General features: G+C 34.0%; 1 protein-coding gene across 2 annotated transcripts; it reads right to left on the bottom strand.

Moving 5' to 3' along the window:
• Nucleotides 1-479: 479 nt before the first annotated feature.
• Nucleotides 480-8,263, bottom strand: LOC127878220 (neuropeptide receptor 15-like). Of its 2 annotated transcripts, none has more exons than XM_052424740.1 (3): nt 7,741-8,263; nt 3,258-3,317; nt 480-2,088 (listed from the first exon to the last, which is right to left on the bottom strand). In XM_052424740.1, exons 2-3 carry the CDS (start codon nt 3,272-3,274, stop codon nt 960-962), a joined length of 1,146 nt encoding a protein of 381 aa, XP_052280700.1. In that variant the 5' UTR covers nt 3,275-3,317; nt 7,741-8,263; the 3' UTR covers nt 480-959. The 2 variants fall into 2 exon arrangements, with proteins under 2 accessions (XP_052280700.1, XP_052280701.1); XM_052424741.1 differs by lacking the exon at nt 7,741-8,263 and adding an exon at nt 6,687-6,790.
• Nucleotides 8,264-15,900: the final 7,637 nt, after the last annotated feature.

Here is a 15,900-nt window from a genome sequence, read left to right as displayed (position 1 = left end):
AGGAATATTGTAGTTGTTTTCGCATTTAAACATACGACACTCAAATTCATTTCATCACATTTAGTATTAAAGATGATTGCTTGTAATATGTAATCAGATCTTTGTGCAATTAGTTAGGGAATGTCTAAAATACCAATTCATATCTACACGCGCCTGAATTAAGAATTTAGTTCCCACGCAAACATCACATACATCAATATTATTATCTTTTCCTTGATAAGAAAGACTTGAATAAAATATGTTGTTGTTTTTACACTGGCTGCTTTAACCGAGACCCGAATCCTTGTCTTCTAGTCGTTAAGTAGATGCGCATACTCATACCTCTTGCAAAAGTAAATTAACGGAATTTCGGACAATACATATTTATTCAACATTAAAATGCAGACAAGTTTAAAAGTAGTTTATATGTTTATATGTTTATTTTCTGTTATTTGTATTTATAAATAGAAGCATAGATAATTGGCCTTCATGGGTGATAATTAAACTGTTGTATTTCTGTTTGACAAGTCATGTGGTTTTAACAGCAAACGATTATTTCATCAGTCGTGAGGGTAAAAAACATTCGATGTTCAAATAATATTTGTTAAATCAATTGATAAAACGCAGTAAACAAACATAGATCAAATGTTCATGCGTCAATTTAAAGATTTTCCAACCATTTCGGAAAATAAATGGGCATGGTGGGAAAGAAAAAAGCACAATTAACAATACATTATTATTACATATACTCAATACTCGATATTACATATACAGATGTAGTCTGAAAAATGTTTAACCTAACGATATTGATGGTAAAACAGCGCAATGATTACTCTTCGATCATATAACCATATCAACTTTAGAAACAACAGAAAAATAAAAAATAAAACACAAAAATAAAATAATGAATAAAACATAACAATTTATTTGGGGTTGTATTTGCAATTAACATTTTCATTAAAGGAGTAACTGCATTTTTATTACGGAACCGTCGTTTCGCATACAGACTTTGAAAATTGATCAAATGATGGTTGCGGTTTGACATCCGTTTCAGACAGGCATGATTTCTCGTCTGGTTTAGATAAAAGGCAGTTCTGAAGATGCAGGAGTTTAAAGAAACTTTGCCTGAACTTTCTAGACCCCAAGACATACATGATAAAATTCGTGGAATAGTTCAGAAGCTCGAGCAACTGGACGACCTCGATTATCACAAAATAGCCGAGAGTGTCCGCTTCGTGAATGGATATGTGTTGGCTTGAATTCATGGCAAAATGAACCACCGTGACGGGCATTATGAAAACCACGTATGCCACCACAACGGCTACCAGCATGGCAGAAACTCGAAATGTTTCTATGTCCCCACTGTCGTTTGTGAAGGTTCCGCCTGCACGCATGTTCCGTTTCTTTGCTTGCTGTTGGTAAAGTCGATAGACAATGACAGGCGTCAACACAATCATGATAGCTAGGGGTATGATTGAGAAGAGGATTGTACCAATCTGCTTCAACGCTTTATGAAGGTTTGTGTTTTCTGGACTGGGGAAGTTTTGTTTGCAGATGTTGTTCTCAACTGTTGTGGAAACGGTCCACAGCCCGTTATATAATGAGTTAAATACATAGTTAACTATTATAGCAATGATAACTGTTCTGTTTGTTATCAGAGCGTTTCGTTTGAAGGGCAAAACGACCGAAATGAACCTCTCCATGCATACCATAACTACTAACCAGGATGAAGTCATCTTCATCGTTCTGTAGACAAGATAGAACATCTTGCAACCTTCAACGGATAACGCTCGAATATCACGTCCGGTTAGCTTCACCATGAAACTTTTATTGAATACATGCGTGACGATAAAAGTTAAATCAGATATTGCCAGCGCTACTAGAACGAACCTAATTTGCATCTTTGCAAATTCTTTGGACACCATTACCAACATCGTTAGGATATTCCCAAGGAGTCCCATCAACATAAAAGTGACTGTGAGGGCCGCAGTGATCTTCATTATATGTTCCTTAATGTCAGCCCACCAAACCTCGTCGGACTCCTGGGACATTGCCAAGGTCGAGTTTATGAGGCTGACACCATCGGTTGTATTCGCGGCATATGATGGACTTAAAAAGAAAACAGTCGATTTATTGCAATATATAATTTAGCCTATTCTCATACATAAGAAACAAAATAACTTACTTAGCGCGAATTTACATGGCTTTTTGGTGACCTTTACCTTATTGGCACCATTAAGTAATATCGCCAAATATTCGTAAATATAAACATTTGACCGATGTTCTGATCCTTAGGACTACTTCTTCCAAAAAGTAAATAATATATTACATGCTTATTACACACATACAACGTAATTCACCAGCGCATTTCTATTATGCGTAAATGTATTACTAAGATATAAGCTCTTTTGTCGCATTTTTTTTCTTTCTACGATTGCAACGAACTCATCAAAATACATAACCAACGCCCGTTTTGCTTGTATTCTAATTTATTATATTTTTGTTGAGTAAAACAGTCATGGGTTATTGGGTATAACGTTTCCACTGGTTGTCTTAAGTGTGGCCGTGTAATTCAAAACAGCCATCTACTATTACGTAAAGCGTTCTGTCTTCCTCACCTATTTATCCATTTCTTATATCCACGTCACTCCGGATTGGTGACTTTTTAATATTAGAAAATTCAGTTTTATGAATATAGCAGATAGTGGTAGTAAGTGCGTCAGTGTGTGTTTCTAAAACAATTAGCATTTCGTCAAATATCACGCCGGTGGTCCTATGGTATTTTAAAAACGCGGCGTTATCTCTACGTCATGTACGTTTTCATTACGTTTTTACTGCGATCACATTGCGTTCTTCTCATGAAGCCATAACAACGCAGCAAATCAATTTACTTTAAACATCTCAAAATTAGTAACCGTAACGTCGCTGACTTCAGCGTTCTTGGCGTTTGGACGCCGTCTTCATGTGTTTTACAACAACCTCTTGGCGTCTTTGGTGACCCTGCTGCGCTCTGCGTTTACGTGAAAACAAATTAAGTATACGAGCCCCGTGTGACGGAATATAATGTATTAGCTTTTTGCAAAGTTATCAAATAATTGTAAAATTTATGGTGTGCGTTGACCCATGCTACACAATTAACAAGAAACGCGATATTGACATAACTGTGTTTATCTGGATTGTTATACATGTAAATCAACGCAATTTTGTTTCTTCGTGTTTCTATAGCTTCAAAAGTAAAACTTTTTTATGAGTGGGTTTTTGCAGATTTATTATCTTACCTTGATTTGGACTCCATTGTTACTCTTCCTCCTATGTTTAAATCGCTATTTAAGCGTTTTCTGCAAATACAGAAAAACATATGCTGCATATATAAACCTGTCATATAAGTACTTAGACACATATCTTACGACGTGCTTCAAATATGATGAAAGATGTGCGTCAAATACAGAGAACTAAGTGCTGCATATACAGAGTATATTAGACATATTGGCTGCAAATATAGCTACACACGTACTGCAAATGAAGAGAAATATATACTTCAAATGCAGCGAAACATGCTTCAGTACAAATAAATATATACTGAACACTCAGAGAAACATGCAAACGTAAAAAAACAGTCAGTCTGTCGCTTAGTGTATAGGGTTTCCTTTTCAAAAAAACTAAATGCGAAGTTACCCATACATTAACGGGGTCCGATTTCGCCATCCCATTCCCAGACTTAAGTATAATACATACACTTTTGTTATGCTTTTTTCTGTTTCTAAAATCAACTCAAAAATATTAAATTACCATGAAACATTTTAATAATGAAACTTAGAATTCTTTATTTCCAGAAGGAAACATATTGTGATACAAAAAAACGGAATTACATAAAGTATTACACGAAAGAAAGAATAAAAAGCCATGTTTCACAATATAGATTATTGGCGTGTTATATCTATTTCATAATATCTTTACACATAAACAATTATTAATGAAGTAACTGGTACGAAAAAATATATAATAGTGAATTGAATTTTTTACCAGTAATTTAACATTTATTTTAACATAAAACAATTCGTGCACCTTTGATGAATAATAAATAACGATGCCTGCAACGAGACAACGTCATGTGAAATGTGAAATTTTATAAAAGCATCATGGAAAGTTTCGAAATCAGCTTTAACTGAATTGTTTGTATCATAGCTACCAGACTCACACAAATTTTACACATAAAGATTACATCAGTTACTTCTTAATTGTTTGGCATAAACATATGCTTGTGCCGTGATCATTAATATAACCCCAATTTTTTTTAATGCATTGACGAAAATCAGATGGGAGAGCATTATTTACATTTGTTATCATCTTATTATGATCATCTTCGAATGGTAACCATGGTAACCGGAAATTAAATATTTAGTTTGACATTTTAAACAGTTACTCTGTGTATTTTAACACTTGATTCAGAAGGAACGCACCATATAAAGTTGACATAATCATTACCTAGCTAAGTTTTTGAACAGGATCTGTTTTTGAAAATTAAATTAAATCAAATGCTTTAAACGCATTTCACCAGATCGAGTTTAAGTATGATCTGCGTTCATTCATACTTATCTAGCGGCCATTAAGTCCTTAATTCGAAATGTGAATTTCATTAAAGTTCAACACGTTTAAAACAAATAAGCAATAAACAAATAGTGCTGGTATTTTAATATAAAAACTTCTGCAAAAAAGCCCAAAACGCACTTTAATGTAAAGTATGTTGATGAATAAAAAAAAAAGAAGAACGTTCTAAATTGTCAGTAGTTCTGGCTTCCATAACTTTAAATTTCGCATTTTAAGATTTTTGACAGGCGTGACATTAAGTTATGGATCAACCCCATTAGGAAAGTCAACCAGAAATTACCGAAAAGTTGACAGTTAACAAAGACCGGTCTAAAACAGCTTTTAAATGCAGTTATTGGTCCAAATGAACCAATTGATCGGAAAGATTGACATTTTTCACATTTAACTGATATATTCTTTTACAAAATACCATCTAAAACATTTAAAATTTATTTTTTCTGAGATCGAACACACATTTATGAATGCAAACATGCAATTCATTAAACATGTTAAGTTTGGATCTTAAAATTATCACGGTAAACATTGATAATTAGCGTTTTTTGTTTGGTCGTCATATACACTTTATGCAGTTCAATCAATGTTTATGTTTATCGTACATGTATTTATATTCAGTATCAGTTTTATTTATGTTTATTAAATAAAAATTTCATACTGGCAATTATAAAGTTTAAATTAAATGAACTGTAAGGGTAAATATTCCTTATAACATAATAACAAATTATGTATATTTATATTTAAGATTTTCAGTTTGGAACGTCATCAGTGGTTGTTTTAGTTATACATAAATGTATTTGTGTTGGTGGTACAAAAAGTTATATTCTGACCCTCTTTTTGAGTTATTTATTTCATGCCCGAATTGTTTAAATATAATATATTAACATACGGATTTTTAAATTTTTATAATTATAAAAGTGTTACCTTGATAACGAACAAGTAGAGGTAGGTAAATGCTTTATTTTTGAGTGTGTATAATAATTTTAGTGATCTAAAATGATCAAATATTTGTTTTCATAAAAACTCATTAAGTGATAGCATAGGTTTGACATAAAACAGTAAGAAAAATAAAATCATTTATTAATTAAATTTTTTATTGCCATTTTATCTAACAAGGTGTGAAGGGCGTTTGATTTGTTTTAGATTGTTGCTGTATTTTACCCATTTGTTTGAAGACAGCAGTGTTCGGTTGTATTATTACGGGCCATAACTAATGTCAATATGTTTACACGAGTATTTTTTTGTAAAATACGACTTCTGTTCGTATTGAAAGCATGGCTAACGACCTACATTTGACTCGTATGCTTGTTAAAGCATTGCTTGTGTATTCAACATGGCACGTATCTTTATAAGATAACTGGATTACAGAAATCAACAAGATCAATCATGTGCTGAGCATTGGGCGGAAAGTCCAGTGGTGTTTAAAATTACTAATTATAAATATGTATAGTAGATCTAAACTGAAGGTACATTTCCCCCTTGCCGTGAAACGCACACGCAAATGTTTGTAAAGTAAGATGTATTGGGAACGAAAACAAAATGTGAAAGGTTTTTAAAAACTTATTGAAATATGTTTTGATAAATGGTCACTGCAAAATTGATACCAACACATATTATCGGCATTTACGTTCTCCCGTTTATAAATATATAATTCATGTTTTGTTAATTCTGAAATAAAAAACGCAATCGTTTCTGAGAACTTAAAATTATTTTGATGATCATATATTGACAAGAAAAATTCCCATATCTTAATTGGAATAATCAAGAAACTTGATTTAAAAGAGAAACGAGCGATTTAATGCTGATCAGTATGTTCAATCTCCTCTATAACTGCGACTCAATCATAAATGACTTGACACATTTTCAACTAAAACACTTTGAACGAGTAGAAACAAAAAAAAGATTGTAAAAATTGTATATCTATTTGCAATAAATACTTAGAAAAAAGAAATAAAAATGATATTTACGGTAATGATATGAGCCGTCTTTTTCGCGCAAAGTTTTTCAGTAACCCTTTTTTGCGTAATGCCTTATTCATTTTATAAAACACCCATGACATATGTATTATATTTGAATGACAAGAAAAATGATGATCATTCACTTACCTGTCAGAGAGACGAAACCTCTTAGATTGACTAACCAGAGCATTACAGTTCTTTTATATAGCTGACGACTTCATCTTATGCCTTCAGCCCGCTCTAAATATAGCATATTGGCAGCAGAACAAATACGGAATCTCAGGCTGTTTTAGTACTTTATCCGCACGTTAACAAACATGAAAAAATACCCATTAAACACCTTTCCAATTGACTGTTGTTGTTTTCACACGATCTATAGACCACTGCAGTTATGTGATAGAAGTATTTCGCGAGGCATTCATAGGCTATGAACTGGTTAGAAAGCGTCGTTAGTACTTTATCCGCACGTGAACAAATATGAAAAATAACCCATTAAAAACCTTTGCAATTGACTGTTGTTTTCACACGATCTTTAGACCACTGCAGTTATGTGATAGAAATCATTTCGCGAGTTATTCATAGGCTATGAACTGGTTAGAAAGCGTCGTTATTTGTTATTAGTTATTAATGATCATTACAATTATGGGTCGTAATAAACTTACAACACATCGTATGAAAATTATATGGAATAACTATACACGTTTCAATTTGGAAATAGCGTTTTGATAAACACATCGTCGTTTGTCATTGTCGCAAATATCACAACGAATCATATTTATTTGGAAACCGAAAAAAACGAAGATATTTTTATAATAATGAAATAATGGAATTCTCACTCCGCGTAGACTGATGTTATGTACTAATTGTATCGCTTATTGATTGTTTTGATAAAGAAACTCATTTACGGCTACACTCACCCGATCAAATATTTCTGAAATGTGTGTAATAAAAATGAAATATATTACAACATGAAGTGCATTCTTCTGAACAACGTTATACCTTCCCAACAGAACACAACAAATAACATACAAAACAGTCAGTGTCGTATCTAGCAGGGGGTTTAATACATGTGCGTTAAGTGTTTAAAACTAGAATAGGCGGAAAGTGTCGTCCCTGATTAGCCTGTTCGGACTGCACAGGCAGTCAATTCAAATTAAAGAAATAAAACATATTCATTATGATCAAAACTTGTATAACTTACTATGAGCTGACGGCAGACGTAACAAGCAACTGCATAGTTTTCGACTCCGCCTTCTTGTTGGCACAAGGTCGTGGTAAACACATATTAGGCGCGCACTGAAAGTGTTGAAAAGTAAAGTTTATTTTCACACTTATTCAATTTATGAAATTCATCAACATCATCATCATCATCGTCATCATCATCGTCGTCGTCGTCATCATTATCACCATCATCATCATCATCATCATCGTCACCATCATCATCGTCGTCGTCATCGTTGTCGTCGTCGTCATCATCATCATCATCATTATCATCATCATACTCATCATCATCCTCCTCATCATCATCATCATACTAATCATCATCATCATCATCAGTTGTATTGGGTGAAGTGTGCTGATATTATGTACCATAGCAGCTTACATGTAGACAAAGCTTTGGATTGCATGTTTGGGCAAATCGAATCAAGGTATTTCTCAACGATAATGCATAAGTGTATTGAGAATATGTTGTGTTCGGTTTCCACCTGATTTATTACTAGAAAAATCGCTAGTACAGACATAGAGACGTCAACATCATAATATGCTTAGCGAGAAAGGCGACGCGCAATTTCAGCTGTATTCTTTGGACCGCTAAGTGAAAAAACAATATGTTCTTAATGACCACACCATAAGTTTTCATTATTGACACATGTAATCATAGAAATCTTTTTAAAATAGTAATATTGGCCCTCATGGAAACCCTTAGCTTGAACATTATTAAATAAATAGATACACGCCTTATAACATTAATTAAAATGAACCCAATGCTCTGAATAGTATATATTTGTTATATTATGTACATAGATGGCCCTAGTAAATTGTCGATCACAACATATTCTCCACATACAGTTTATTAAATAGTGTTTTAAATAATAGGCTTTAAAATAATACACTAGATATATGTTGGATTAAAGACTAAAAGCAATTTATTACAGTTGTTTTTTTTTTTTACTGATATTGTTTACCGTATTATAATTGCTACATGGTTTCGAGCGATGTTTAAACATTGGCAAGCGTCTTAATTGCAGCCGTGTTTGAATGTTACCACGTGTTCTGCAAACGTGTTTGTTGCAGTGTTCACCTATGTGCACGTGTTTTATAGCCCAGCCAGCCCCGGAGTACGGAATATACGGCTATACGGATGTGTTTAACGACTGCACAAGTCAGTACAACACCATAATGGCGAACTGTGCTTGTTGTCAACATGGTAAGATATTTTTCCGCTTGCCTTGCAGTATTAGCATGTCTATACGTAGTATCGGCCCTCTTAATGAATACATATGAATTTTGGAGGTGAACAAATACAAAAACACGCACATGTTACATGTCAATCTATAGTTAAATGTTTATTTTTGGACATAACAACAAGAACTGCATTTAAATCGGAAATGTTTTGACAAAATACAGGCTAGACTTAATTAGCTCCCTGTAGAACTCTGCTTCATGTACTATTGGCTCATTGTATCGACCCTTCTGATTGGGTGCTAAGATTTGTCACTATGCGCATGTGCTTGTTCTATAAAAAGTAATTTAATGGAAAAACGAAACTCTGGCTCATGTTGTTCTTACCATATTTTTACATTTTATTAAAAAATAAGCTGCATATAAAATGATAAAGTTACTATTAACGCATAAACAATAATAATAAAAGTCATAGTATCACCCTGAAATAAACATCACCTATTTTCAAACGAACACTGGATAACCATCAAGTAAATTACAACTTCTAAAACAAGAAAAAAACATTAACTTTCCCGCACTTCTTGAAGGCTTTTCGTTAAAACCTATGCTACGATGCTATGAGGAGGACCGACACTTTGAGAGTAAGATATAAATTATAGCAGTTAAGGAAAACACATTCGGTTGAATAAGTACACAAATAACGAATACTTTTGAACTCCCGGGAATTCAAGCGAATAATTATTGACATCTATTAAAATGAACTACTACTACTACTACTACTACTACTACTATTACTACTACTACTACTACTACTACTACTACTACTACTACTACTACTACTACTACTACTACTAGTCCTACTTCTACTACTTCTACCGCTACTGCTTCTCCTACTAATCCACCACCACCACCACCACCACCACCACCACCACCACCACCAACAACAACCACCACCCACCACCCACCACCACCACCACCACCACCCTTTATTGTGTCGGATCTCCATTATTACTATAGTTTGCTTTTACATAGTTTCCCTTCTTTACTATTTGTTCTTTTTTGTTCCCCAATTTCATCTGGTTTCTTTCTTTGTGTTTCATTATTTTCCTTAGTTCTTTTCTCACTGGATTCCATTCCCTCCTTCAGGTATAAACGCGTGCAAGTGCGGAAAGAAACACCGAGACCAGTGCGTGGATTGCAGCCACATGGAACATTCGGACCCCGATTGATGGACCCGTAGGCAAATAAATATAAGCATTTATGGTTTGTTATCTCCGATAATGAGCTTGTCGTTTATGCGTTGATTATAGGCACTTGGACTACGTAATTAGTCAACAAATGTACGAATGTACAACGAACCGAAACAACATAATATATATATATATATATATATATATATATATATATATATATATATATATATATATATATATATATATATATATATATATATATATATATATATATATATATATATATATATGGGATTAGTAGGAATACTGCATACACAATTTTGGAAAATCGGTTAAGTCGTTCCTGAGTTCACGTCGAAAGTTTGTCTCGCATACCCTCAACTTCAATATCAGTAATCTTTTTATGAGGGAGGGAGGGAGGGAGGGAGGGAGGGAGGGAGGGAGGGAGGTAGAGAGAGAGAGCGAGAGAGAGAGAGAGAGAGAGAGAGAGAGAGAGTAGAGAGAGAGCTCGCGTCTCTCTAGCGCGCGCGCTCTCTGCTCGCCGCCGGTTGTCTATTTTGTGCGGTTTTGCTTGTTCCTTGGTCGTAGAGGAGAGAGATTCACATTTAATGTCATCTACAGTTACCATCCCGCCATATTATTTTTGCAACAACCTGGGCGGAGGAACTCTTTAGCATAGCCAGTGATGAAAAGCGCAGTTTTGCTAACATGTCTAGATGCACTTTTTACCAAATATTGAGGAGAACTGCATCAGGGATCAAATGAAACAAAGGTCTGATTATTTGAAGAAATATATAAACATTTGTGTAGGTGTTTTAGTTGCTTGCTTGACTGATATATATTTATAAAAACATAAACTGTTTTATACATTGAACTAATCCAATTTGTAGTTTCACTTTCAAGCCAATCTTATGTTGCAAGAGTGCATTCACTGGTCATTCAGGGTTTTCTGCAAAACCTTGTATCACATGACTGCAACTTACAGTTAACTCTTCTATTCTTGAATGTGTTAGGAATAATATTAAGAAAGTAATAGTTTCAAGACATTCAACAGATATTCGACCTTCATCAGTAAAGTATTTCTGCAGATTGGATTTCAACTCCATTTAGAAGTTGTAAAAATGTATCAAAGTAAGAACTAAGCTATAACTTAAGATATGTTCGGATATAAACTGTAGTTTCTAAGTAAACCTCATCTCCACTGTCTACAATATCTCCATAATGTGTATCTTTCTGTAATTTACTGGTGTGTAAGTTGATGACGTATATTGTCTTACTGCTGCTAATATCAGGTTTGAATGTATTGAATAGGAAATTTTTAGCAATTGTTATAAATGCCATCGAAGGGACTTATGAAAACTTCCGCATGGAACAAATCAGGATTTAGTTTATCACTAATTCATTGACAATAGTTCATGAATGATCGATATATCTCCGTTAAAAAGCACTGAGGTATTTTATTTAAATGAGGCATAGTTGAACTAGTTTGGAAATATTTGTATCTGAGAGTCTTCATTACGGATTGAGCGTTGTAATCTGTATTTATACCAAGTTAGGGACTCGTAAGCAGAGATGCAATTTTCTTGAAGGGGATTGTTTTTTCTATTAACTGCACTTCTAATGAAAAGAGCTTTAAGAATCCGATAATTCGACCCTCGCGAATTCGAGCCATCCGACAGCAGTTTATATGAATATATAGGAATAACAATTCGGTGATATTGTTGTGCGGGTCGTATAATTTCTGATGGTTTCTCCATTTCGTGATGTAGTTTTGTTTTGCTCCAACGGTGTCCGTTACAAAATATTTTAGATAAGCTGGTGTAAGATTCGTAAGAGTTGATGCCACCATGTTTAAAACTAGAACAACATATATTTGTGTGAGCTTGTAATTATTTAAGCCTAGTGGTAACTTAATTCGACTATTTACATGGTGCCTATACCACGTGACTTTTTAAGATCTGTGTTGGGAGAACAATGTGCGACCCAATTAACTTTTTTTATGGTGTCTTTTTCAAATATTTCACCAGTTTTAATGGGATAAAGTGGAGAGCCCGCTCATTCGTGAGAGTTTTCTATACGTATTATGATCTTTGTAAACAAATAAGTATTTTTTCAGTAAAGTGCAACCGCGCGTTGGTAATTTGAAGTCCCCACACTGATCCGACATTTTTAACCGTTTAAACGCGCGGTTGCACTAAACTGAAAAAAATACTTTTTTGTTTAAAAAAAATCATGATACCTAGAGAAAACTGTTACGAATAAGCGGGCTCTCCATTTTATCCCATTAAAAATGGTGAAATATTTAAAAAGAAATCCTTAAAAATGTTAACTGGGTCGCGCTTTATTCTCCCAACACAGATCCAAAAGAAGCCACGTGGTATAGGCACCGTGATTTACCAGACCATTTAATAAAATGTATAAGTTTGTGCAGTTTTTAGGTCAGGTACAGGCGTTAAATGGTTATTGTTTTAAAATGTTAAGACGGAATGAACTTACTATATTGTTACAGGCAATCTCGCTTCTTCCTGTTTAAAACTAGTTGTGTTTTTTCACATATCGTGCATTTCTTAATTGGCAATTACTGCAAATACATCATTTTTATAAGCAACCGTAGAAGAGTCTGTTTTTAAGGATAAAAACCAATGGTTAACAAGTGAAAGTAACGGTAAAAAAAGATACTCTGAACTGTCTTCACTAGTAATGTTTGTCAATAAAGCATAATAACATGGATGAATATATAACAAAAAGAAACGATTGACTTTTATGTAAATCAAAAGCGTTAACTCGATCAATTTAGATTGCATGTTTTTGCGATAGTGAAGCTAAAGAATAAAAAAGCATTTTTTTTATATTAGTGCGATTAAATCAATACTGTAGCCAAAAACTTGAATAGACAAGAGCACCACATAACGGGTGCCTTGCTCGGCTGCGAAAGCTTGTAAAAATTTATTTTTTAAGAGGTCACAGTGACCTTGACCTTTGACCTAGTGACCCAACAAGAGATGTGTTTGTCAGAAACACAATGCCCCCTACTTCGCCGCATTGAAATAAAATTTCTATTTATCATTTGGCAGGTATAGAAATCATCTCCCTTTAAAGGTTATGGTTACAATATACTAAATCTTTTTGGAGTGCAATGCTATACTCTAAAAACATGAACATCATTTATTTGAAGACACGGTTTTCTGTAGGGTCACTTGCCATGACTTTATTTTAGTATATTTCTGTGTGCATGTGGCAGGGAAAACATAGTTGTTTACTAAAAATTCAATCTTTTATCTGAAGATTGGAGACTACATAAGACTTTGACAGATGGCGGGAAACCCTCATGAACTGGATAGAAGCCGGTAAATAGATGGCCGTAAAACAGTGACTTTTGATGCGTTACGAGTTCTTTCTTACATACCGCGTGACCTATCTTTTTTAATGCTAATATCAATTCGGCTTGGAATGCTCTTCGAGAAAAGGTATGGTTATGAGGGTCTCTATGCGCAAAAGTTTGACATAATTTTTCGTTAAAGTTATTGCTTTTACATTGAATTTGTGTAGGAAATCTTTTGGTATATTGTGACCTTACTACTTCCTTTGAATTTTGTCCAATCCAACCGGGGGGTGGGGGGTGGGGGTGGGTGGGGAGGGAGGGTCTCACAGTCAATTATGACCATGTCAGACATCACTGAGAACCAAGGCCTGTGGTTAAAAAGAGATCATAACCAGAGGGTTTTTTCTTTTTCATAATATATATATAGAGAGAGAGAGAGAGAGAGAGAGAGAGAGAGAGAGAGAGAGAGAGAGAGAGAGAGAGAGAGAGAGAGAGAGAGAGAGAGAGAGAGAGAGAGATACATATATATATATATATATATATATATATATATATATATATATATATATATAACTAGAGTTTTTTTTTCTTTTTCATAAAACCAGAGTTGATCATGTATCTATGGACATAAGTCCACAGGTATGTAATGAACATCAAAGAAATTATTATTATATCATTTTAAAAAAACTTTGAAAAATCAATCTTTTGGGTTATAAATAATCAGAATAATAAATTAATAAATCTGTACAGTAACTGTATTCTTGGTAAGGAAATATATAATATGAGATTTATAATTATATAAATTACTTCCCTTGAAAATAATTGTAACAAATCTCTTTTTTTAGTAGCAAATAATTAAAAGCCACTATACTGTGACTGTAGATTCACCACTCAAAATGTGCAGCTCCATGAGATACACGTGCATGCCAAATATATTAAGTAAATATATTAAGTGGCTATGTTCAATATTGAATAATTTTCTCCCTTTTTAAAGCTTATAACTTCCCTTAAATCTGTATTTTTTACCATAGATCGTAAAGGATGACCTTGACCATTTACCACAATGTGTTTGTCAGAAACACAATGCCGCCTACTGCGCCGTTTTGATTTATTTAACAAAAATATATACGTGGGCAGGTCAGATAACTATGTCCATTTAAATTTTACCACTCAAAATGTGCAGCTTCATGAGATACACAAGCATGCCAAATATCAAGGTGCTATGTTCAATATTTAAAAAGTTATGGCCAATGTTAAGGTTTTAGCACGACGCCTACGGCGGACGTCGGACGACGAGCTGGCTATGACAATAGCTCGGGTTTTCTCCGAAAACAGCCTCGCTAAAAATTATTTGTCAAAAATGTGAAAATTATACGGTTTAACAAGCGGCATATTACATGTACCATGTTGTAGATATCATTACTAACACGCAATTGTTATATTACTACCGAATATATTTCTCTTGAAACAGGCGCCGGAAAAATTTAACATGTTCATGATGTTTACTAATGGATTTCGGCTCTTATAGCCTGGTATAAGAGCTAGCAATGGACCAAGTATATAGCTCAGCCCTGACGAAGAGCTTTATTTCTATTAAAAAAGCATTTATTCTCAATGATCTTTCACTTATCACCTACGCAGATTGCTTAAAAAGATCATACATCACCACGACAAAAGCTTCATCACAATATTGTTTCATTTTGTTTGAGACGCTTACAAACGTGTGTATTGACCCATTTCGATATAGCAACAGTTTCGGTCACTCGGTCTCGACGAACGATATAGATTACCACGATATTTCTACGCATGCCGGCCACAGACCATTGTTGCCAAGCGACCCATGGGGATCTTAATTAGGGCCTAACGAGTGTTTCACTGTTGAATTATAATATGCTATTTGTAACAAGGAAACCAATCTATTTGGCTATGCATAAGTTTCACAATTAGCATCATGGTATATTCTGGTAAATTTAAGCAACATATTCAACATAGACTGCGTGTTTAAAAAAAATACAGTATATGTAAATTCAAAAAGCATGCGTTGATGAACTGAAAAAGAAGACATAAAGCTATGCATTCAAGTCGTGATTAAGTGCGGAGTTACCGATAATTAGACAGTGATATTGGCAAAAAATCACTAAAGAAATAAAGACCTTAAATTGCTCACATTTAACTGATACCGATTACTTAAAACGCAAGTGGTACGAAATCCGGACACTTAAATATTTATTTTCGCTTCTTTAGAACACCGTGTGCTATGAATATATGAAACGGATATGCTACAGAACAATAAAACAAATTAGTACGTAAGAGCAGAACGACGAAACTAAACATCGGAGTATAATTGCTATTTTTACCATTTTTTACCATCTTAAAATATACATAAGAACAAGTGAAACCCCGAACTCAGAAAACGGTTGAACAGTGGGGGCATTTTCTCAAA

Source organism: Dreissena polymorpha, chromosome 4 (assembly GCF_020536995.1).
Source record: "Dreissena polymorpha isolate Duluth1 chromosome 4, UMN_Dpol_1.0, whole genome shotgun sequence".
NCBI classification, from domain to species: Eukaryota; Metazoa; Mollusca; class Bivalvia; order Myida; family Dreissenidae; genus Dreissena; species Dreissena polymorpha.
Note: the sequence above shows the minus strand (reverse complement) of the source record. Positions and strands in the feature narration are given on the sequence as shown.